At 32.9% G+C, this 22,616-nt stretch overlaps 4 protein-coding genes across 10 annotated transcripts; all 4 read right to left on the bottom strand.

Moving 5' to 3' along the window:
* LOC18603471 (transcription termination factor MTERF8, chloroplastic) lies at window positions 94-4,552 on the bottom strand. Of its 5 annotated transcripts, none has more exons than XM_018119844.1 (2): window positions 4,412-4,552; window positions 94-1,620 (listed from the first exon to the last, which is right to left on the bottom strand). In XM_018119844.1, the coding sequence occupies exons 1-2, from the start codon at window positions 4,518-4,520 to the stop codon at window positions 542-544; spliced, it is 1,188 nt and encodes a 395-aa protein (XP_017975333.1). In that variant the 5' UTR covers window positions 4,521-4,552; the 3' UTR covers window positions 94-541. The 5 variants fall into 5 exon arrangements, 2 of the variants coding, with proteins under 2 accessions (XP_017975333.1, XP_007035537.2); XR_001927619.1 differs by lacking the exon at window positions 94-1,620 and adding an exon at window positions 2,388-2,855 and having other exon boundaries at window positions 3,274-4,552; XR_001927618.1 differs by lacking the exon at window positions 94-1,620 and adding an exon at window positions 2,481-3,099 and having other exon boundaries at window positions 3,274-4,552.
* LOC18603473 (transcription termination factor MTERF15, mitochondrial) lies at window positions 10,055-11,597 on the bottom strand. The gene has a single exon (XM_007035480.2). The coding sequence runs from the start codon at window positions 11,393-11,395 to the stop codon at window positions 10,217-10,219; it is 1,179 nt and encodes a 392-aa protein (XP_007035542.2). The 5' UTR covers window positions 11,396-11,597; the 3' UTR covers window positions 10,055-10,216.
* Window positions 12,373-14,154, bottom strand: LOC18603474 (pre-mRNA-splicing factor CWC22 homolog). 2 transcript variants are annotated; one of them, XM_007035481.2, is made up of 5 exons: window positions 13,978-14,154; window positions 13,740-13,894; window positions 13,126-13,184; window positions 12,919-13,026; window positions 12,373-12,829 (listed from the first exon to the last, which is right to left on the bottom strand). In XM_007035481.2, the coding sequence occupies exons 1-5, from the start codon at window positions 14,085-14,087 to the stop codon at window positions 12,773-12,775; spliced, it is 489 nt and encodes a 162-aa protein (XP_007035543.2). In that variant the 5' UTR covers window positions 14,088-14,154; the 3' UTR covers window positions 12,373-12,772. The 2 variants fall into 2 exon arrangements, with proteins under 2 accessions (XP_007035543.2, XP_017974315.1); XM_018118826.1 differs by having other exon boundaries at window positions 12,919-13,029; window positions 13,978-14,151.
* LOC18603475 (sucrose nonfermenting 4-like protein) lies at window positions 15,099-20,798 on the bottom strand. 2 transcript variants are annotated; one of them, XM_018120222.1, is made up of 15 exons: window positions 20,545-20,798; window positions 20,357-20,408; window positions 20,152-20,270; window positions 19,950-20,037; window positions 19,512-19,694; window positions 18,896-19,030; window positions 18,720-18,779; window positions 18,297-18,386; window positions 17,979-18,113; window positions 16,921-17,065; window positions 16,626-16,799; window positions 16,359-16,422; window positions 16,185-16,251; window positions 15,847-15,961; window positions 15,099-15,615 (listed from the first exon to the last, which is right to left on the bottom strand). In XM_018120222.1, the coding sequence occupies exons 3-15, from the start codon at window positions 20,265-20,267 to the stop codon at window positions 15,524-15,526; spliced, it is 1,464 nt and encodes a 487-aa protein (XP_017975711.1). In that variant the 5' UTR covers window positions 20,268-20,270; window positions 20,357-20,408; window positions 20,545-20,798; the 3' UTR covers window positions 15,099-15,523. The 2 variants fall into 2 exon arrangements, with proteins under 2 accessions (XP_017975711.1, XP_017975710.1); XM_018120221.1 differs by having other exon boundaries at window positions 20,152-20,408.

Consider the following 22,616-nt stretch of genomic DNA (forward strand, 5'->3'; position numbering starts at 1 on the left):
CCTCCTATTTAGCTTTCATATTACTATCTCCTAACCCACAGTCCCTGCACAACCGAAAGGAAGAAACAAAAAACTGTAGAACAGCAAATGAACCAGAAAAACACAATATTATCATGTATAGGTTTCTTGTGATTACAAGCTTTTCTTGGAGCTTCTTAACCAGTTGGGGCTGGAGGATAATGGTACGGTTTCTGAATAGCAAAATATTAAACCAATCCTTAAATATGCTCCTTGCTAACACATGGCAGGAGAAGGTGCAACCACAGGAGTACAGATATCAGGACAAACAATAATTATAACTTGAGAAATTTTTCCCGCATCTGCATTTGGAGACAAAGATAACACATAATAGCATAGCAAATTATCAGAGCACATGGTCGACTTCAAGCTTCACTAAAGGCAGAAAAGTTAAAAGCAAAAAATTTCTATGAGCTGCAATTCTAACCTAAACCAAGCACATTTCAGATTAAAGAATCAAACTCAATCAAAGTAACATGAGGAAAATCTGAATGTAAACTATCTATAAATGCTGCAGCTTCTATCAACCAATTTTCCAGTTTTTTGAATGATTGAGCTTCTCTTGATATAGCTTTAACAGCTCAGAGGCTTCTGCTTTAAAGCGGTTCACAAATTTCTCAACAAATAAGTCATCCGAAGTCTCCAACAAAGCTTGCAAGTTAACATGCCTTATAAGACCTTTGGACAACAGATCTTGAGCATACAGACCCCTTGGAACAATTTTTTTATCCAAGCTCATCATCAATATACGGGGACGTTTGGCAATAAGCAAAGATTGAAAACCCATTTTGTTCACAAGGAAATCCATTACCGCCATAAATTTATCCTCAGACACTCTAACAAACGTGGGATACCTTCGAAAAGCCTCGAAAGCCTCTTTCTCAGACCAACCAAACTTCTTAAAAACTTCAAACTTCTTCTTCCAAGTTGATTTGCTCATTGAACTCATTGCAAAGAGTGCTACCATAAACATTGGCCTAGAAGGGATGAACCCCATATCCTTTGCTCCATCTACCATATCCTTAAACTGAATTGGACCTCTCATTAATGTTGAAGGCAATGAATGAAGTGTTGTAACAATATTACATTCAGGCACTCCATTATCCAGCAGAAGATTGATATTGGGTAACAAAACAGCATTAAGATCATAAGACAGTAGGCGTGGATAGCGTTTTACAGCATCGATAATCTTCTCTTCAGACAGGAAATTACTTAGGCAATTAAAAGAAGGGATTATTTGTTTCTCTAAACTTGACCCCAAAATAGTTGGGTTATCAGATAAGATTTTGACGAGGTCAGGGCTTGAAATACCTTTAGAGCGAAAAAACTCAAGTTTAGGTAAAAGGGTTGTCTCGACATCAGATACAAGCACTACTGGCCGTCTCTTGATTAAGCGGGTGATTTGGGGCTCTGAGAAACCGTGGTTCTTGAAGAAGGCGATGACAGTATCAGCTCTATCCGAGGTTTTAAACTGAACATACTTGGCGGCAGTTAAAGCAGATTCCGAGGACAACCCACATTTCTTTTTAAGGTACGAAACTGTAAATGACTGTTTCTTTGAAGAGCTTGAAATGCATCTGAGAGTGAGAGATGCAGATACTCCTAAAAGTGACGATGAAAGGGACGATGGGTCGTTTTTGGAAACGCATAAAACTTTGTGACTTTGAGAGGCTGTAACAGCGAGTCTCCCATGGAGAATTCTTTTGCAGAGAAAGTAAAACATGGGGATTAGAACTAAGTTAACTAGAGAAGGAATTTACCTGTTTCTGGAGATTAAAAATTTGTTCTTTGAAAATGGGCAGATTCTGAATTCAAAGAAGAAACCTCCACCCGTAAGGCAGCAACCTTGAAAGACAGGTCCTTTTTGGAGTCGACTGTTTAGAGACCCAGGCTTCTGAAGCTGTTGAGGACAAAATTGAGATAATATATTGTTTTTTCTTTTTATCAAAACCTGAACCTTTCCCGTTCTTCTATCTAAGATTTTCTACGCTTAATGCATATGAAAATTTTCTCGTGAAGAAGTATGATAAGCCATGAGCTTCTTCATTATATAAATTTCAATCGAATTAACTTTCTTTACATTGAACTTTGCCCGGCGTGATATCTTTAGTACTATATGCCGACATATATGTTTGTTTTGGGGCCATCAAAGACCGATCTGCATAGCCACTACTGCCTACGCCACTATCCGTGTATGAATTCTAACTCGTCGGGGGTTTGAAATCCTCATATTTCTTATCCAATTTGCCAAGGTGGGACTCTTAATTAGTTTGTTTGACATATTTAACATGGAGCAATATTTTTAATATTGATATTAAATATATCAATTCAGAGAGAAAACTTGAATAAAATCATAGGAGTGTGTTATAGGTAAGTGATGAAAATTCAAAGTATAATAAGGTTTCCTCTTACACCAGTCATTGTTGGAGGTTAGTAGCTGCTAAACCACTTGGGAGGTAAACTAAAATGATTCAATTTCCATACCGTAGGATATAAGTAGAATCTTTAAAACATGCTGCCTTCTGAGCCTTGCATGGTAGGCTACTAGGCAAAGTATGTAGTTTTTTTTTCCTCTGGTGGACTCCTACTGCCAACCATTGCACTGGCAAAGCTTGTATGCTTTATACCCTCTGGTGGCAACCTACCGCCAACCATTGCACTTACTCATCACAGAAGCAAAGAAAGAAAGTTGGAGGAGTTTATCAGGTTGGCTACACAAAGATTAGCATAGTCAAGAACTCCAAGTTCCATGTTTCAAATGACAGAAAATAATGGAATTTTGGTTTCACAACCCTTCCTATTTAGCTTCCATTCTACAATCTCCTATCCCACAGTCCCTGCACAACCAAAAGGAAAGAAACAAAAAACTGTAGAACAGCAAAAGAACCAGAAAAACACAAGCTTTTCTTGGAGCTTCTTAACAACTGGGGCTGGAGGATTATGGTACAGTTTCTGAATAGCTGGATATTCAACCAATCCTTAAATATGCTCCTTGCTAACACATGGCAAGAGGGGGTGCAACTACAGAAGTACAGATATCAGGCCAAACAATAATTATAACCTGAGAAATTTGTCTCGCATCTGCATTTGGAGACGAAGATAACACATGATAGCACAGCAAATTGTCAGAGCACATGGTCGAATTCAAGTTTCACTAATGGCAGAAAAGAATAAAGCAAAAATTTGTATTAGCTGCATTTCTAACCTAAACCCAAGCAAAGTTTCAGAATAAAGAATCAAACTCAATCAAAGTACCTTGAGGAAAATCTGAATCTTTTAATGTCAACAATCTATAAATGCTGCAGCTTGTATCAACCAATTTTCCAGTTTTTGGAAAGATTGAGCTTCTCTTGATATAGCTTTAACAGCTCAGACTCTTCTGCTTTAAAGCGGTTCACAAACTTCTCAATAAATAAATTGTCTGAAGTCTCCAACAAAGCCTGCAAGTTAACACGCTTGATAATACCTTTGGACAACAAATCTAGAGCAAACAGACCCCTTGGAACAATCTTTTTATCCAAGCTCATCATCAGTATACGGGGACGTTTGGCGAAAATCGAAGATCGAAAACCCATTTTATTCACAAGGAAATCCATTGTCAACATAAATTTATCCTCAGACACTTTAATAAACATGGGATACCTCCGAAAAGCTTCCAAAGCCTCTTTCTCAGACCAACCATACTTCTTAAAAACTTCAAACTTCTTCTTCCATGTTGATTTGCTCATTGAACTCATTGCAGAGAGTGCTACCATAAACATTGGCCTGGAAGGGATGAGCCCCATTTCCTTTGTTTCCTCGATCATATTCTTAAACTGAATTGGACTTCTGATTAATGTTGAAGGCAGTGAATGAAGTGTTGTAACAATCCTACATTCAGGCACTCCATTATCCAGCAAAAGATCGATATTGGGTAACAAAATAGCATTAAGATCATAACATAAAAGGCGTGGATAGCGTTTTACAGCATGAATAATCTTCTCATCAGACTTTAGTAAATTACTAAGACAATTAAAAGAAGGGACAATTTGTTTCTCTAAGCTTGACCCAAAAATTGCTGGGTTATCAGACAAGATTTTGATAAGGTCAGGGCTTGAAGTACCTTTAGAGCGCAAAAACTCAAGTTTGGGCGAAAGGGTTTTCTCGACATCATATAAAAGCACTACCGGCCGTCTCTTGATGAGGCGGCTGATTTGGGGTTCTGAGAAACCGTGGTTCTTGAAGAAGGCAATGACAGTGTCAGCTCTATCCGAGGTTGCAAACTGAACATACTTGGCGGCAGTTAAAGCAGATTCCGAGGACAACCCACATTTCTTTTGAAGGTACGAAACTGTAAATGACTGCTTCTTTGAAGAGCTTGAAATGCATCTCTGAGTGAGAGATGCAGATACTCCTACAAGTGACGATGGGTCGTTTTGGGAAACGTATAAAACTTTGTGACTTTGAGAGGCTGTAACAGCGTGCCTCCCATGGAGAATTCTTTGGCAGAGAAAGCAAAACATGGGTATTGGAACTAAGTTAGCGAGCGAAGGAATTTTACCTGTTTCTGGAGATTAAAAATTTGTTCCTCGAAAATGTGCAGATGTAAAGTTGGGCCTAAAGCCCTTGCTTGGGTGGCATTTCCCAAGGGCCGGCCCTGCTATCCAGGTTTGGAGTGATCAAAGGACGTGTTTCACATGACAAACAATAGGTTTGACACAAAGTATCCACGATTAATTCAACACTACAATCTCCTCACGTTGTTGTTCATTTCCCACCCAGCCTAGAGGAAATTCAAAAGAAACAAAAAGTCAGAAGAACAATATCAACCAAAGAAGTGTCGATCTATTATTCCTCAAACATCAACCATTCCTAAACAAATTAGGCATAGGAACTCACAATTGCCTTGAAAAAATATAACACCAATTAAGAATCTCATTTTGCAATTGCACTTTTATGACAGCAAGATGAGATATAACAGCACAGTTAAGAGTCAGAGCATAGTTGAGTTCAAGCTTCACTAACAGCAGAAAAGACTACAGATAACAATTTTGTATGAGCTACATTCAAGACCTACAACAGAAGCAAGTTTCACATTAATGGAAGTCAATTATATCAAATTAACATGAGAAAAATCTGAATACTAGTAATTTATGGAAATTGTAGGTAGGGCATGAAGCCGGGTTTCAGTGTGAAGTTTGTTAATTTTGTCTAGCATTAGCTGCTTATGATTTGATTTCATTCCTCCATTGGTTGTTGCCTCATGATATTGCAGCACATATTTTAGCTAGTATATATATATGTGTGTGTGTATTTATTAATGAAATTTGATGCAAAAAGTCAACAAACTCAATCAAATTCCAAAAGCTTGCACATCCTGTAAAAGGTCTGAATGTAATTGAAGATGGTAATGTAATGTGAGGCAATGGCTTCCCTTCCGGGGTGAATTGCAGGCTCCAAGAGATCACTCCTCCACACGGACAGTTTTTTTTTTTTTGATAAATAATTTGTTCAATATTTACCTTCAATAACTAGGACCATTTTTCCTTTAATAACTCAAAAGCCTCTACCTCGTAGGCAACTTCAATAGCTCCATCAAAATACTCACATTCTAGAAATAATCTATTCAATATTTCAATAACTAGAACCATTTTTTCTTATGCAGCTTTAGTAACTCATAACCCTCCTAGGCAAGGGACTGGAGAAGTGAAGTATAATGATTACTATTCTTCAATTAATCACTAAGCACTTAATTTAGATAACAAAAGTCAATGCTACTAAATTATTAATATTAATAGTTGCATTCTTAAATTTTTTTTTTTTTTTATAATTGGAGGAGGAGATTTAAATGGATCATGTACCAACCAATGAACTAAATGCTGGTATGCAATTGCATTCTTAAATTCAAACAAGCTACATCAAAATACTCACATCCAATATTTGGCTGAAAAAAATAAACTTGTTCAATATTTACCCTCAATAGCTAGAACCATTTTTTCTTTGTACAGATTCAGTAACTCAGAAACCTCTAACTCATAGCAATAAACAAGCCTCTACCTAGGAAACAAATGTGCTACAAATTTGTTAAGGAATATTTCCTCAAGCTAAGGTAAAGTTTTTTGACGTAACCTCTGACAAATGTTATTCTCCAAGCTGAACATCACAACAGCAGGTTTTCTGACAATAGTTAAAATGGTAAATCCCATTTTGTTCACTAAAAAACTCATTATTGCCGTAATTTTAACCTCAAAAGTGTTGCAAGTGAAATGCTCTAAAAGTCTCCCGTCAAACTTGATTTGGTCATTGAAGAATATACAAAGAGAGCTGATATACGATCGAATTCCATATTATTCACTGTCTCCCCAGTATATTCAACTTAAGTGGATATGTTAACAACACCTGAGGTTAAATACAAAACATTGATCTAATATTGGATTGTGTCACTTGAATATGGCTCAAAATATTAATATTAGGCAAAACATATTAATTTTGATATTCTCATCTAGACTGAAGAAGGTTATGAATAAAACTAAAAACAGGAATAATTTGGTTCTCTAAGTTTGTCAAAAAAAAAAAGTGGGATAAGCTGTTAAGATTCTAACAAGATGAGAACATGAAACGCCTTGAAAAAATTCAATCTTATGCAAATAGAGTTTTCTCAGCAAATATTGATAGACGAGGTTTGATCATTTTAGTGATATAAGATTTCAAATACCCCTACGAAGTCAGGTTTTTATGGACTTGAAAGTTACTATGTTGATATGAAAAAGTAAAATAATACTGATTTGAAGTGGCTGAGATGTATGAGTGGGTAGTTTTGAAGATTTGAAGTGGATCAGCTACATAATTGAGGGTATTTATGAAGAGGTTAAAAAGAGTCGGAACTCACCTACTGCCAAAAATTCCTCCGTATGGTATTTGAGTATTTGAATGTGTATTTATAAATAAAGTGAGAATTTATTTATAATCTTCTTAAGTCTTTTTTAAATAGAATTTATAAGATAAAAATAATATTAAAACAATTTAATTTAAATGAATAATATTTAATTAAAATCTTAATTTTAATCCAATCTAAAGTACGTTACGTTTGTTTGAACTTACTAATCTGTTTATGTTCTGCTGGATTACTTGATTGGTCTAATGGATCATAATATAATAAATATTCATATTTATATATATATATATATATTCATAATATTTAAAAATTAAAGAAGGTATCTTTTCTTGAAATTTTGAGAATAAGCACTATTTTTTCTCTTTTGGTCTTTGCCTTGATAATTTAAAGGTGGGAGGAGCTGCGTGCATTGGTGAATTGTCTTGTAATGGACTTGAATCTCAGATAGTCTTATATTTCACAACATTAAACAATCTCTTCTCATTTCTTTTTTGTTTTTTTTTTTATTTTGTATTGGTTTAAAATTATTTAAGAAGGCTAGCACTTTAAGATAAAGAGCTTTTTCATAGTATTACACTATTATTATTATTATTATAGACTAGTGTTTTTTTCCATTTATTTTTAATATTCTTGCTTCAAAATTAAATGTTTGGTTTTCATATGATAAAATATAGGGTTTTTTGGTTTCTTTTCTTTGAGTCGATTGTTTTGAGACTAGATTCTTTAATATAAAATTTTCTATGCTTAATGCATATGATAAAATCGAGATACGTATCGTGTATTGAGATATTATTTTTTAATATCCAGTATCGGTAAAAAATTTTAAAATTAATTATAAAGAATATATAAATGTAAAAAAACTAAAAATATTAAATTTTTTAAAAAAATTAAAGATTATAAGATATAAATTGAAAATATGACTATTTTTTAATTTAAACTGTTAACATATTTTTTTATAATATATGTTTTTTATATTAATTTATTAATTAGAAATTAAAATCAAAAGTTAATTCAATTTTTTAGTATTTTTTTGTTTAATATCTAAAGATTGAAATTTATAAAAAGTAGTATTTCATGTTCAAAGTCAAAAATAAAAAAATAACATGAGTTAAAATTAAGTAACGTATAAATTGTATCATATGATATGCTTTATATCCTAATATACATAATGGATATCGTACAATATATTTTGTTATATTTAATTAATACAGCATAGTTATAAATACGTTTCGATTTTCTATTAGTATTGTATCGATATTGAAAACTATAATTACAATATTATTGCTGTATTAGATTCCAAACACCAAATAGTCATACCGAATGTTGTTCTTGTCTGAACTGGTCCTTGGAGGATGGTTTGGCTTAAAAATTGCTGCATATCAAGCCAATCTTTTTTTTTTTTTTAAAGTCATATCAAGGCAATCCTTACCAATACATGTATAGAGTATGATAAAATAAAGTTAATTAGTCATATAATCCTCATAAATTATGGATTAGACCTCTTTAGGGAGTGTAATTACACACAATTAAAGAACTCCTTCCAAAATTGTAAAAAACAAAATTGTAAAAATTATGGATAGAATTTATAAAATAAAAATAATATTAAAAGAATTTAATTTAAATGAAAAATATTTAAATAAAATTTTAATCTTAATCTAATCTAATTTAAATATACATAATAAAATTTAAGAATTCAAATCAAATTATACTCTTATAAAATTCAAATCAAATTACACCCTTGTAATTAGTCTGTTAGTTTTAAGTTTGTTTATTTGAGTATTTGAGTGTGTATTTATATATATATATATATATGTAGTGAGGATTTATTTATAGATATAAATAAAGCTTATAAGATAAAATTAATATTAAAATAATTTAATTTAGACAGATAACATTAAAATAAAATTTAATTTAATCTAGATATATATAATCAAGTTTAAAAGTTTAAATCAGATTATACTCTTGTAATTGATCTACTTGAATTACCTAACTTGATCTGATTTACATAAACTATAATATAAAAAACATTCATATTTATATTCATAACATTTAAAAGTTAAAAAATATCTTTTTTGAAATTTTGAGAGCAAGTACTATTTTTTCGGTTAGGAAGTGGAANCCCTGTGTGCCTTGGTGATTGAAACCTTTTTCTCAGACCAATCGCAATCAAGTTTTCTCTCCCACATGGATTTAGTCAAAGGCAGCAAACACAAAGTTCATCCTCATAGGATTCAACCCCATTTCCTTCACTTTCTCCACAGTTTCCTTGAACTGAATTGAACTTTTCAAGAATGTTCTGGGCTTTGAATGGAAGTACTTTCACAATATTGCATTCAGGCACTCCATGATACCGCAGAGTATCAATAATATTATGAACTGGCATGCCTCCTGCCAGTGAGGGCTGAAGGGTTTTAGTAGTATGCTATTTCTTTTATTTTGGATAGGCTTTACAAGTCCAAACTATTTAACACCTTTGGCCCAAAAAAAAAATCAAGTAATACATAAAAATATTTCTATTGGTAGAAGAAAATGGAATCCCAATATTATAGTAAGCAAAAGAATGTTAAAACTAATCCACTTTCTAGTTATTTGGCCAGATAAAAAAAATTTCATTCTCAATTCATCTTCACATTTGGTTCAAAGGTTCATTGACCATCAAGATAAACTTGCTTTCTATGAAATTGATTGTAAGGAAATCATTTTCTTTGAATGAGGAGTGGTTCAATTTAGTTTAAACATAGAATTTAGGGTTCAGAGACATAAAAGGAATGTGTTTCAGTTAACAGATAATAAATTGAGACAAAGTATACAGTGTTAGTTCAGTGCTAAAATCTCCCCACCTTCTCCTTCCCTACCAGGAAGAACAAATAGAACTAAACAACAGTGTTGATGTATTATAGTCCAAACACCAAGTGTTCATTAAGAAGGCAATCATCATATAATTTCTTGTGATTATCAGCCTTTCTTCGAAGCTGCTACACCACTTGGGTGATGGATGACAGTGATTTAACTTCAAATTACCAGTTATCAAACCAATCTCCCAGCACAATGCTTGCAGAGATGCACATAGCATAATAATAATATGCAATTGTATACAAGCGGCAAACCAGGCACATGACTACTTAAAAGACAGCAAGATTGAGATATAATAGACAGCAAAGAGTAAGAGCAAGTACTTTCATTCAAGTTTTATGAATGGCAGAAAAGGACAGGAGAAAAAACATTGAACTGACAGCATTGATGACTTTAAACTGAAAATAATTTCAAAATTACAGAAGTCAACTCAATCAAATTAACATAAAAAAGACGATTTGAATCTTAATGTCAAGATTTCACAAAAGTTGAAGCCTTCATATCCGATTTCCACTTACTTGAAAGATCCAATTTTTCTTGATATAGCTGTAACAGCTTAGGAGCTTCTGCCCCATAGCAGTTGATAAACTTGTTGAGAAACACTTTCTCTGAACTCAGAAACAATGATCTCAAGTTAAAGTTCTTGACAAATCCTTTTGACAACAGCAGATCTTGAGCAAACAAACCTCTTGGGAGAATTTTCTTTTCCAAACTTGACATCAGAATACGAGGGTGTTTGGCAATAGCAGAAGACTTAAAACTCATTTTGTTCACAAGAAAATGCATCATTGTCATAATTTTTTCCTCAGATGTAACCATACAATTGGGTTGATTGCGAAAAGCTTTAAAAATCTCTTCCTCAGACCAGCCCCACATCCTATAAGTATCAAACTTCTTTTCCCATGTGGATTTGGACATTGAAGTATATACAAAGAGAGCTGCAAGATAACTCTTATTCATAGGATTAAATCCCATCTTCTTCACTGTCTCCACACTCTCCATAAACTTAGCTGGAGATCTCAATAATGTTTGAGGTTGCATACGAAACATCAAAATAATATATGATTGGGGCACTCCAATATTTCTCAAAACATTAATATTAGGCAAAACATAACTTTCAACATCATAGGAGATTAATCGAGGGAGACGTTTGATAGCATAAACAGTATCCTCATCAGATTCAAGAAGATTACTAATGAAATTAAAAGCAGGGATAATTTGTTTCTCTAAACTAGTTACCAAAATAGTAGAGTAAGCAGTGAAGATTCTAAGTAGATCAGAGCTTGAAACGCCTTTAAAGCGAAAAAATTCAATTTTGGGCAAAAGTGTTTTCTCAACCTTACATATAAGCACTTGTGGACGTTTCTTGATCACTGTAGTGATTTGGGTTTTCGAGAAGCCTTGTTTCTTGAAGAAGGCGATGACAGAATCAGGATTTTCTGGAGTTCTAAAATAAACATGTTTTGCGGCAGTTAAAGCTGATTCTTTGGAAAACCCACATGTTTCAATGAGATATGAGACGGTAAAAGATTTTTGATCTGAAGAGGCTGAGATGCATCTGAGAGATAACATCAATGGTGGGTAGTTTCGAAGAGTTGTTACACTATGCATCCTCCCATGAAGAACAGTTTTGCAAAGAAAATAAAACATTGGGTATTGAAATTTCAAAATCGGCAAGAGACGTAACTCACCTACGGATGACAAAAACTCCCTCAATTGTATTATCCGAGATTCCAGTACATTACAAGACAGCACTGTTTCAGCCACTGATGCACGCGGCGCCTCCCATCTTCTGACCGTAAAGCTATCGACCGGAAGGAAAAATAGTGCTTTTTATCAAAATTTCAAGAAAAGTTACCTCCTTTGAAAAATGTCTTCTTTTTTCTTTTTAATAATTTTTGTATTGAAGTAAAATTGTCTAAGCTTAGTGCAGATATAAATTTTAGTAAGGTAGTATTACACTATTAGATTTTAGTGTTCTTTATTATTTATTTTTAAGAAAAAAAATAGTTTCAATTTTAAATTTTAATTGAAATTTTAAATGAGTTTATTATTTTCGAAATAGACATCATATCTTAAAAAAAATCTTCTTTTAAATATATATAAGTTCAACAATTAATGTTTTCATTAATTTGATGGTATAATAATATTAAAATAATAATTTTATTTTTTATTTATTTAACAAAATAAACATTCTTTGGCGCTGAGAGCATTGATTCGTGTTCACTATTTTTTTTTATTTTTTCCAAAAAAAAATTAATTAAACAAAAAAACATTTTAATTTTTTAATGGTGTTTATATTTTTGAAACGAAATATCTATTTTAAAAACTAATAAATTCATTTAAAATTTCAATTAAAACTTAAAAATGTGAAAGTATTTTACCTTATTTTTAATGTTGTTGTCTCAAATGTTTGGTTTTCCATCTGATAAACTTTCTGTAGTCATTTTTCAGTGCAGTTACATTTATGATGAAATGATTTCCCAGAAATCCATATTGAAGAGAGGCTGAATAATGCTTGAATGAAAACCAAAGCCAAAATTTGTATACTCAACTCTCAAAGTCACATATAAATTCTCTCATACTTCATGCTTGAATCATAAAGTTCAAAGTCTTAGTTGTGGATGTATCAAGAATTCACAGGCCATGTGCCTTGAAATGCCACTAAAGAGAACAAATCCCCTGTTATTTCACCATTTCAACTGAGATAGATAATGGTACAAAATCACTGCCACAATAACAAAGATTCAAAGATGTGTCAAGAAGAAACCTATCACTTATGTGTAAGAATAACAAATTGATTTGCCAAGAAAAAAGAAACTCTTAAGTTTTAAGGGTCTGGAGGTCAAATTGCCTAAAAGAAACCAACCCAGACAAAACACCCTTCCGTAAATAGCAGTCCAGAATCTGATTCTCTTCTTCTGACTTCTTGTTGATCCTTTCTTCCGCTTCTTTGGTGATCCTCGTTTTTTTAATGCCTACGACTATTTTTTCTTCAATAACACCTAGCATAACCATTAATCCGGATCATAGTTTGACCTTCTTTTGAGGCCTTTTCAATGTACACACATGATCCTCCACCACCTGCAACAGTAAAGGCTTGTCATTTGATCAATCAAGAGTGGAATACAGAGCAAAAAATATGGTTGGAATTAAAAGACAAAAAAAGCAACCATCTTTTTCTTCTTCTTCTTCTTCTTCTTGTCCTTTTTGTCCTTGCTTTTCCTCTTCTTACCCTTTTTTGGTTCAAGATTTTCCAATTTACCTTCTTCCAAAGAATCCTGCTAAATTGATAGATGGAAAACAAATTTAGAAGGAAAACATCACAAGAGTTTTGGCATGTATGATGTATCAATTACAAAATGGCAGAACTAAAGCACCTCAGAGTCACCAAAGGAATCTACATGTCGAATTGTTCTTCCTGAATTTGAAGCCTCACCTGCACATACACAGAACAAATGAAATCAGAACAAACTAATTACATACTTGAGTTGCACATGCTAAAGCAGATCAATTAAGCACATAGAAACAACCTAAACAAGCTTATACTAGCTAAACTGCCATTTAACATATCTAATATTACAGCATCTGGATAAGAGTGAAGAAACTGTGACAAAAAGAGAATCACTAATGAACCATGAAATATGATCTCAAGCATTGCCCATGGACCATTAAACCCTCTCTATTCCCTTCTTTTCCCAATCAACCAAACCAACAGTTTCATCTTTTCCACACAAATTGCTCCAGAAGATTAAATAAACAGTGGAACAAGCTGGTAGAAATTAGTTGAAAAATAAATTAATCAAATCCAAGGAACTTAGAGTCCATTCAACAATTAAATTAAGTCAAAATTAGGTCCAATTCTTTTTTTACTGCAAGATCCAGGAAACTTGACAAAACAAAAAAAAAATTCATCCCATTCCACAATTGATAAAAACAAAAACAACCCAAATTAAAGTTCAGAGTAGAACTGCAAAAGAAAAAAAAAATTTACTTTGAAAGACGGTCGCTTTAGCATTATTGACAGCCAATTCAAGAAGGTCAGGATTGATAGAAGACAGGCCATTGGGATCTTGAAGTTTCCTTTCGAGGAATTTAGCTAAAGCAGCAGCTTTGTTCGTCGTTAAAGGCCCTCCTGGATGCGCCAATCTGAAAACATATGACAACTCAGATCAAAGAGAGAGAGAGGAATAGAAAAACCCTAACCCTAAAAGATAAAAAGAAAAGTGTACCTAGGTTGAGAACGGGAAGGAGGAGGAAGGGAAGGGAGAGGAGCGAATTTGCTTCCCCTAAGTGCCCTCCTTTCTTCTTCGCTTAGTTCTTCCATTTCACTTCTCCCCATTCTCTCTATTCAAACACCAAAAAGATTACTTTAGGAGGAAGAGGGGGTTTAGTTTGACCAGGTTGACCAAAAATCTAAAAGTTTAAATACCCTGATCGAATTAGTTCAGTTTGAAATTGCATCATATTTACTACATTTAAATCTATGTAAATTAATATCTTTGAAATTATGAAAATTTATATTAATTAGTTATCAGATTATGAATTATTATTATTTTATGTATATATTTAATCAAAATAAATTCATAAATGTAATTACTCTTATTAAATAAAAATTATGAATTTATCTATTTGACAAGTATGTCATGAAAAATGATAAATAAAATGAAATTGAAGATAATGATTTTGTTGTGAAGCTTGTCTCGTGCAAAAATGCATTTAAAGTAACCATTACGTTGTATAATTTTTTCTTCCAATTCGAAAATATTACACCAAAACTTTTTGATATATTAAAAAATTTAAAAACAAAGTCTTCAAAAATATTAATTTCCAAAAAAAAACAAATAACGTTAAAATCATATTTTACAAAACACTTTTTAATTGAATCATGTATGTATATAATAATGTAAAAAACTATTAATTTATTAACAAATAAAATAATTAAAAATATTATTTAATTAAAATTATTAATTTATTAAATATTAATATATAAATGTTATTCTGTAATTCCTCTTCACCTTAAGTCACAGGTGAAGGTGAAGATGTGATAGAAATATGTTATTAAGAAATAATAAGAAGCTTTGCTTCCCACCTCGATTAGAAGGCAAGGGGGCTCCTTTCCAATACAATTGGTTATAAGAGGGGTGAGGAGTGAGAACCTCCGGGGCACTGTGCCATTGAAATTGGAATGAAATGAAACACCAATCTGTTAACAAGATTCTCAACTCACTTTGACCAATCTCTATTTTCAGTAAGATTTTCAACATTCATTTCAAAAGATCCAACAAACTGTCTTGGCTTTGCCTTAAACAGAAGCTGTTGGCATCCTAGGAGGCTATGAAGAATTCAGACAAGTAGAAACTGAGACCGAAAAACAGCTTAATGAAGTAGGCATGGTACAGAATAATCAATAATCATTCAGTGTTTCTCCTCCCCGTCTCTTTACTTATAACTTTGAAGCAACAATTAAAACTATTACAGGTCACATGCTCCCCACAGATAATGGCATCTACATTTGGTGACACAATGGGTTTAATACTCTGACAATAACATGTGCAAGGGGGAGACCGAACAAATATGGAAGAGAATAGAGTCCTCTTAAATTACATGCCTCTTTCTTTGGCCTAAAATTCTAAAAAGCAGGCAACAAAGGCAAGAGGCCAAATCCAATGGTTGAATGAGATCCGATCACCGGTGTGAAGTACTGCAGTCTATTTGGAACATTGGGGCAAGGAATGGTGCCCACAAACTAGATAGGTCATCTGCAATTACTTCAAACTAACCAAGCAAGAACCTGAAAATGTCAGTAAGTGAGACAATGCCTTCTACACGGTTAGTGCCAGCCTCCACTATAACAAGCCGTCTAACTCCTGAAATCAATTTGGGAAGATAATGTCATACAGTGATGTTTTCACAATTACAGTACTACATTTATATACCATATTTATTGGGAAAATAATGGTGGCAATGCCACTCAATATATTGCAATGTTACATCACTGATTTAAAGGCCACCAAAAGACCCATCCCCAAAATAATTATCCTTTTTAAAAAGAGAACACAAATTTAATGGAGTTCAAAGAAAGAAAGAGAGAAAGTCACCAGGGTTTGCCAATTGTTCCATCACTTTAAGCAATGTATCAGTGCGCAAACACATTTGACATCTTTGACTTCTTGTCTCATAAGGAGTGTTAGAATCTTGCCCCAACTGCAATGCCTAACAAGTAAATAAAGAAAAAAATTTAGGAAACAGGTTTTCTGCAATACACTGCAGAACCTTGTTTTAGTCTACCAATAAAAATAGGAAACAAATCTTGAAATATCCACCTCTCCAAGAGTTATCAGCTCCAAAACTTCCTCAAAATATCAACCAACCTTGTTTGGGTAGTCATATGCATAAAACCAGAAAAAGGAAACAGAAAAAAAGGTACAGCAGTTACCTGATATACAGTCATTTCATTGAGATTATGTGTATAAGCTCTGCCTTTTGCCAAAGCTGTTATATCACTGCCAAAAAAGACAACAAAATTAATGAACAACTATCACACTCAATCCAAGCTGAGAGTAAGTTTGTTGCATCCTAGAAGGATAATCAATCAAGAATGACACCTCACCTCCGACAATATATGTCCAATAACGAGTCATTATCATCAACTATAGGTATTGAACTTACTTGAGCTGTGAAACCAAAGGGCAAAACCATATCATACCAATAAACAACACATAAAAACATCAATATCTCTAATCATTTAAGGTGCCCTCTTGAGGTACTAACTTAATCTTGTTCTTGTAACTTCAAGAAAACCATCAATAATCTTATTTTTTTCTTATTTTTACTCTCTTATACCTACCATACAGTGTTGACGAAACAGGAAGCATACCTTGAACTAGCATATTTAGTGCTGAACTAAGAGAAGCAGTAGGTCTCAGCATTGCAAATGGCCGACTGCTAGATTCTCCAATTCTTGGAACCCATGTACCCAGAGGGATTGCATAAATTGGTAATTGTAGTATGGGCAAAGAGCCAGAACAATGTTTAAAATACCTGCATATGCCTAGAAATCAAACCCCATTGGTTAGGGAGAAAGAAGCCATGTACTTCCTAACGAATTAAAAGAAAAAGGAACAAACAAACAAACAAATATGCTTACTTAACAAAACTATTAAAAGGCTCACAGTTTAGTATTCCAGAGAGAGAAGCAAGATGTAATAATTGGGGAAATAGACCATCTTCTGAGGATGAATGAATAATAGGAACCGTAGCTACTCCATTTTGCAAAAATTTCAAAGCTACATCCTTCAAATTATCATATGGTCCAGCCTGCACAATCAACAAGAATGTCAATAACACCACTCATATACACAACTATCAAAAAAAAAATGCTGCATTTCTCAAATGGCACAGCACAAGGGAATTAAGAGATGAAGCAGAAAGGCACTAATCAAAAAATATAATAGAAAGGAACCAGATGATGCAGCCTTCTCAAAACAACAAAGCAAAAGGAGCATAGATGCATAGGTGGGTATCAGCAACTAATGAGGGGAAAAAAAGAAAGAAAATGTCAGGGTTTTTTTTATGAAAACCATGTTAATATAAAAAGGTTGCGTCAAGAGGAGCACGGTTATCAATGCATTATTACTATTAATGGCCATCATAACATAGAATAAACCTCCACAGCAATGTTGCATGGCATTGATGTAATCCTGCCCCTAACTATTCAACAGTTCCATTACGCACTTCTGACTGAAATTTTCATTTTTGGCAAGATTGATTATGTTCTGAAGAACTCCTTGAAAGTTCATAATGACATTTTTCTCCCAGACACTAGAATTCTTGCAGCTACATGACATCCAATCCCTGAATGTGACGTGAAGTTGTTTTCTCACCAAATATGATTCTTAAAAATGCACTATAGCCACATTGGGAGTTGTGCCAAAATAAGATTCTGGCCTGACATGGCATCACATTGAAACAAACATTTAGTTATTATGGTCGCCAGGCAAACCATGAATAACATTACACCTAGATAATGTATGCATATGTCTATACTAAAACGTCAAAATACAACCATAAATGGAGAAACAGCTCTCTTCATTTGTAGAAACAAATAGGAATGCACATGCACATGAATAATAACATCATCTTTATTAAGTTATCATCCAAGACAAACCACCATTAAAACGAAAAATCTTCAGAAACTAGAGTCCACAACCATGGCATATTAAACACTCACATGGATGAGACGTCTTGAAATTGGTCTCCCATGCCCATCAACTTGCCCATTCATGTATGCCTTTCCCTCTTTCCAAGCAGAAATAGTGTGTGTTTCAAGCTCTTCCTCTGTCAAATTTGATCCATGATTTCCAAGCTGCATAACAAAAAGAGTATACAAGAGAAATACGCAGCAGAAAGGATCCATCTATCAGACAATTATCTTGTGTTAATATCTAGAAACATTCAAGTTAGCTGGATAAAAAATAAAACCCAAAATCTTCGAAGATTTGGAAGACTTGCTACTGCCAACAATCTTGATTCTGCATTATGAACATACCTCTCTCAGAATCAATATGAAATCCAAAGCACTAAGAACTCCAACAAATTTCCCCTTGCTGAAGTCCCAAAGAGGAGCCATGGGGATACCCTGAAAACACCTTGACTCAGAAAAGATATGTATCCAAGCTCTTTAAAGCAAGAAAATAAGCATGAATGTTACCAAGCATGTAAATAATGACCATGGAGAATTTAGGTGCATCTACAGCTAGAAAAGGCTCTAAGAATCAATAATTAGCAAATAAGTACAGAGGTTTGCTCTTTCTCTCTTTCTTTGTTTTCTTACGGTGGTAGATTATGTTGTTATGCAGAACATGGATCTTAACAACAAAAAGACCAGGAACCTAATAAAATTAACTATATTCAGTCCACAGACACCCGAAAAAAATAACTAAATTAACCTCTGAATGAAATAAACAGATACCTGCTCAGACAGAATATGAAATGCTTGTTTTACAGGTAAATCAACATCCAAGGCAACAACCTGTAAGGCAGATTTGTCTAAATTAGCAAAGTGAAAGTAATATGTACTGACTCAGAGTCAAACATGCAGAGAAATGTGTATATCATGAAAAAGGGCCGACAAGAATGCATCCAAACCTTGCCTGACTCAGGTAGTAACTCATAAGCAGTGTGTGCTGCCAAGAATACAGAGATACGATGACAGGAGGCCTGTAAATCCTCTTCTAAAATCCTAGGCATTGCTTGATTCAATGTAACAGCTGAAATTCGATTCTGCATTGCAAAAAGGTACCAAAATCCACTTACACGAGAAAGTAAACAGGAAACAAAATGGTATTAATAAATAAATAAATAAATAGATAGATAAGGTACATAATGAGCATGCATTAAGAACAAAAATGCAACAAGCACCAATACTATACAGACTAAAGTCTGCATTACAAAACTAGATCTCTGACAACTTAAATAATAAAAAAAATACCAAATCATTAGAGTCAGTTTGAAATTGTGATTGGAACTGCATTTGACTGCAAACACAATGCCAAACAAAGTAAATTTTGCGATAAAAAAAAATCTTGATCACAATGAATTTGTTATCCATTGTGAAAAGCAAGTTCCTGCCTGATTTTGTGATTATGATGAGTTCGCTTTTGATTGCAATTTTTATTCTCAATCACAATGCCAAACTAGGCTTTAAGAAGGAAAAATATTTTCAGGAAATTGATATGCAACAAAGCTAAGGAATATAACTGACCCTTACCGTGAGACCATTATCCACATCCATGTTACTCAGTATTTCTGAACGAGGTTGTACCTGAGGGACCTCTGCAGGTACAGGTACAGGTAGAGTGTCAAAAGTGTTAACTATTCCATATTCGCCATTCCTGTGAGGTTGTCGTTCATCATGTCGCCATTCACCGTCAACAAAAAACTTGTACTGCATGTAAGAACCAACACAAATGAGCAAACAAAATACAAAGAAGAAGGTCATGGCTAAAAGATTACGATTGCCACGCTCCAGAAGTGCTTGAAAACAAAACCATCCCAACCTGAATACCATTAATGATAGTTCTTAACATGCGCAACTAATAATACAAACATATTAATTAGATAATAACATTGAAAAAAATAGAAATTACCCGTGTTACTAAATATTTTTAATTTCCAATTCTAGTAGAGCAAATTAACAAACCTCATGGCAACCATGTGGCACGGCACAAACGGCTTGAAACACATTGGGGCAACCCTCAACCTGTGACATTGGCATGAGCTCGGTCCACCTTCATTTTCAAACAATTAACCGTTAATCCAAATACTAATCACAAGCCTAAACATCACAATTTTTCACATCAATAGAATCTTAAAAACAAATTAAGAGATAATTAAAGTGTCACCTATTGAAAGAGCCAGAAAGGAACACAGTTCTCCCACCATGTGGCCACGTAAACTGTATTGGAAACAGCACCATGCCCGCTGTTGTTACTCTGCCAGCATCTCGGGCCGGATTCATATCCTAAGCAAACATTTGGCAACCGCCTTCTCAATAGGATCAATTATGTAACCCAATAAAGACAACAAAAATCTTGAAAATTTAAACACCTTCCCAGCAATCAGCTTCTTTTGTAACAATTTTCTCTTCTCCGTTCAATCACTGCAAAAGAAAACAAAGTCAATAAAAGCAACAATTTAAACATCAAGGACTCGCCTTTTACTTGATTGTACGGACAAAACCCCTAACTTCGAAAGACAATTTCCTTTTTCAAATAGGGAGCGAATTTGGAACTCACCAAACAATGGAGGCAAAAGGGTAGCTTCGAAATTTGTGGGGAAAAAAATTTCGGTTAAACTGTGAGATAAATTAAAAAAAATCGAAACCCTAAAAAGGGAGTTGGGGAAAAAAACGAAATGGGTAAACCAAAAAAAAAGGTTAAATTTTTTTTGAATTTATTGAATGTGGGTGTGAAGATCGAGAGTAGGGAGGGGTTTTTTGCGATGTGATCGAATCTGATTTCTTTTTCTTTCTTTTTTTGGGTTTTTCCCTTTTTTTTAGTCAATAAATGTTTTCTCCTTTTTTTTTTTTTTTTTAATTTTGGAAACCCTAATAAAGATGAAAGCTTTGAAAGGGATGTTGAACGGTAATTATCGTCTTTGTCTTCTTCCTACAGCATTTGATTTTTTTTTTTACCGTGGTGTAGTGGGGGAAATTAACGGTGGTTTCTTTTTTTAACTGTCAAACTGTAAAAATGCGTTTCAGTTACCTGTCCAACGTCTGTCTGCTTGTTTGTTTGTTTGTTTGGGAAGTCTTTTGTTTATCTTCCTGATAAACACGTGCGGTTCCTTGGTGGGACCCGTTACTCATGAAGGGACCAACCAAAATCATTCGACTTTTTTCCTTTTTTCTTTTTCATTTTAATTTGAGGAATTTAATTGTGCTTATGATTAAAGAAAGATTCTTTAATGAATAAATCAAAGAAAGTAATAGAGATTCCTTTCACATGGAAGCATATTCTTCCTTTTTATCTCATCTCATGATTCTTTGTTAAGTCAACAAATAGTTTTATTTGGATTGATTTTGACCGGAGATGTCATTTGGTTACGTATTCCATATTTTTACCGTATCTTAATTTGAATTTGATTATTTAATAAGACATCTAAACTCGTATTTAAATATCATAGATATTATTCATTAAAATTTTATACTTGTTAAATACTTGGTTAAATTAAATTTAAAATTAATTTTTATATATTATTAATAAAAAATAATTTAATAAATTAAAATTAATTAGTAAAAATTAAATTAAAATTTAAAATCATATTCACAACAAATAATGATTTTAGTGAGCATTACATTAATCATAAGGAATTATAAATAAAAAATAGTATATACATATAATTAAAATCTAATATTAAAAATTATTATTTATAATTAAGTTGAGTATTGGTTACTCATTATCTGAACCCTACCCAAATTCATGGCAAATAATAATTTTAGTATTGATTATAAAATATCATAATTTTATTTAATTGGGTTTAATAATACAAAAATACTTATTGACATCTTTAATTTTGGTGAAAATATTAAAAATTAAAAGATGCTGAAATAATTGTTAAAAAAAAGTCAAGCTATGGGCATTTAGGCATAGGAAAAATAAATGAAACAAAAAGACAAAGTTGTTGTTTATTGTTAAGAAAGAAAACAAGAGTTTTGACATTTGAAATTTGTTTAAGAACAAAACAGAGTGGAGGTTGATTGGGCACCTAACAATATGGTTTCACATTGAGAATTTGACACTTGAATGATAAAATGATTTTTATTTATATTTTAAATAGAAAAATCGCAACACTTTGCTCAATTTTTTATTTTCTTGCCATTCATTTCTGAAGTTGGAAATAGAATATAATTTTTATTTTCTTGCCATATTCATTTTAGAAATTGAAAATATAATATAACGCTAATGCAAGGACATCCTCTTTTTTAGGTTGAATAATATGGTTTCGCTTAATAGTATTTAATATATTTGTGCATATTTCCATGAATACGTCACACACGTCCATGCTTATTGTAACAATTTGCATCTAGATATTACTAATTCATACAACTTTTTGAATCTAACTTATGTGATTCTTGAAAGTTTAAATTCGATATTGACTTAAAATCTATTATGGTTTGAAAATATCTATATTCCGATTTGATATGAGATATCACAATCTCACGCAATCAAATCTTTGATGAAAACATCAAAATCACACAGTAAATGACTAATCCGTAAACTAAAATTTCACCAATGTAATGCGAAAAATCTATGTCGAGTTAACTCATAGTCTAATATTAATTGTAGCGACTTTGGTTCAAATATCA

Source organism: Theobroma cacao, chromosome 4 (assembly GCF_000208745.1).
Source record: "Theobroma cacao cultivar B97-61/B2 chromosome 4, Criollo_cocoa_genome_V2, whole genome shotgun sequence".
Taxonomy (NCBI): domain Eukaryota; kingdom Viridiplantae; phylum Streptophyta; class Magnoliopsida; order Malvales; family Malvaceae; genus Theobroma; species Theobroma cacao.

What these genes read in the sequence shown, in the direction of transcription:
- LOC18603473 (XM_007035480.2), bottom strand. Translation starts at nt 11,395, where the DNA reads ATGTTTTATTTTCTTTGCAAAACTGTTCTTCATGGGAGGATGCATAGT.
- LOC18603471 (XM_007035475.2), bottom strand. Translation starts at nt 1,741, where the DNA reads ATGTTTTACTTTCTCTGCAAAAGAATTCTCCATGGGAGACTCGCTGTT.
- LOC18603475 (XM_018120222.1), bottom strand. Translation starts at nt 20,267, where the DNA reads ATGAATCCGGCCCGAGATGCTGGCAGAGTAACAACAGCGGGCATGGTG. An exon ending in TACTACCTGAGTCAGGCAAG is followed by an intron (nt 18,780 to 18,895) that starts GTTTGGATGCAT and finishes TCTGCCTTACAG; the next exon opens with GTTGTTGCCTTGGATGTTGA. An exon ending in TTTCAAGACGTCTCATCCAT is followed by an intron (nt 17,066 to 17,978) that starts GTGAGTGTTTAA and finishes TTGATTGTGCAG; the next exon opens with GCTGGACCATATGATAATTT.
- LOC18603474 (XM_018118826.1), bottom strand. Translation starts at nt 14,087, where the DNA reads ATGGGGAGAAGTGAAATGGAAGAACTAAGCGAAGAAGAAAGGAGGGCA. An exon ending in ATTCCTTTGGTGACTCTGAG is followed by an intron (nt 13,030 to 13,125) that starts GTGCTTTAGTTC and finishes CTATCAATTTAG; the next exon opens with CAGGATTCTTTGGAAGAAGG. An exon ending in AGAAGAAGAAGAAAAAGATG is followed by an intron (nt 12,830 to 12,918) that starts GTTGCTTTTTTT and finishes TTACTGTTGCAG; the next exon opens with GTGGTGGAGGATCATGTGTG.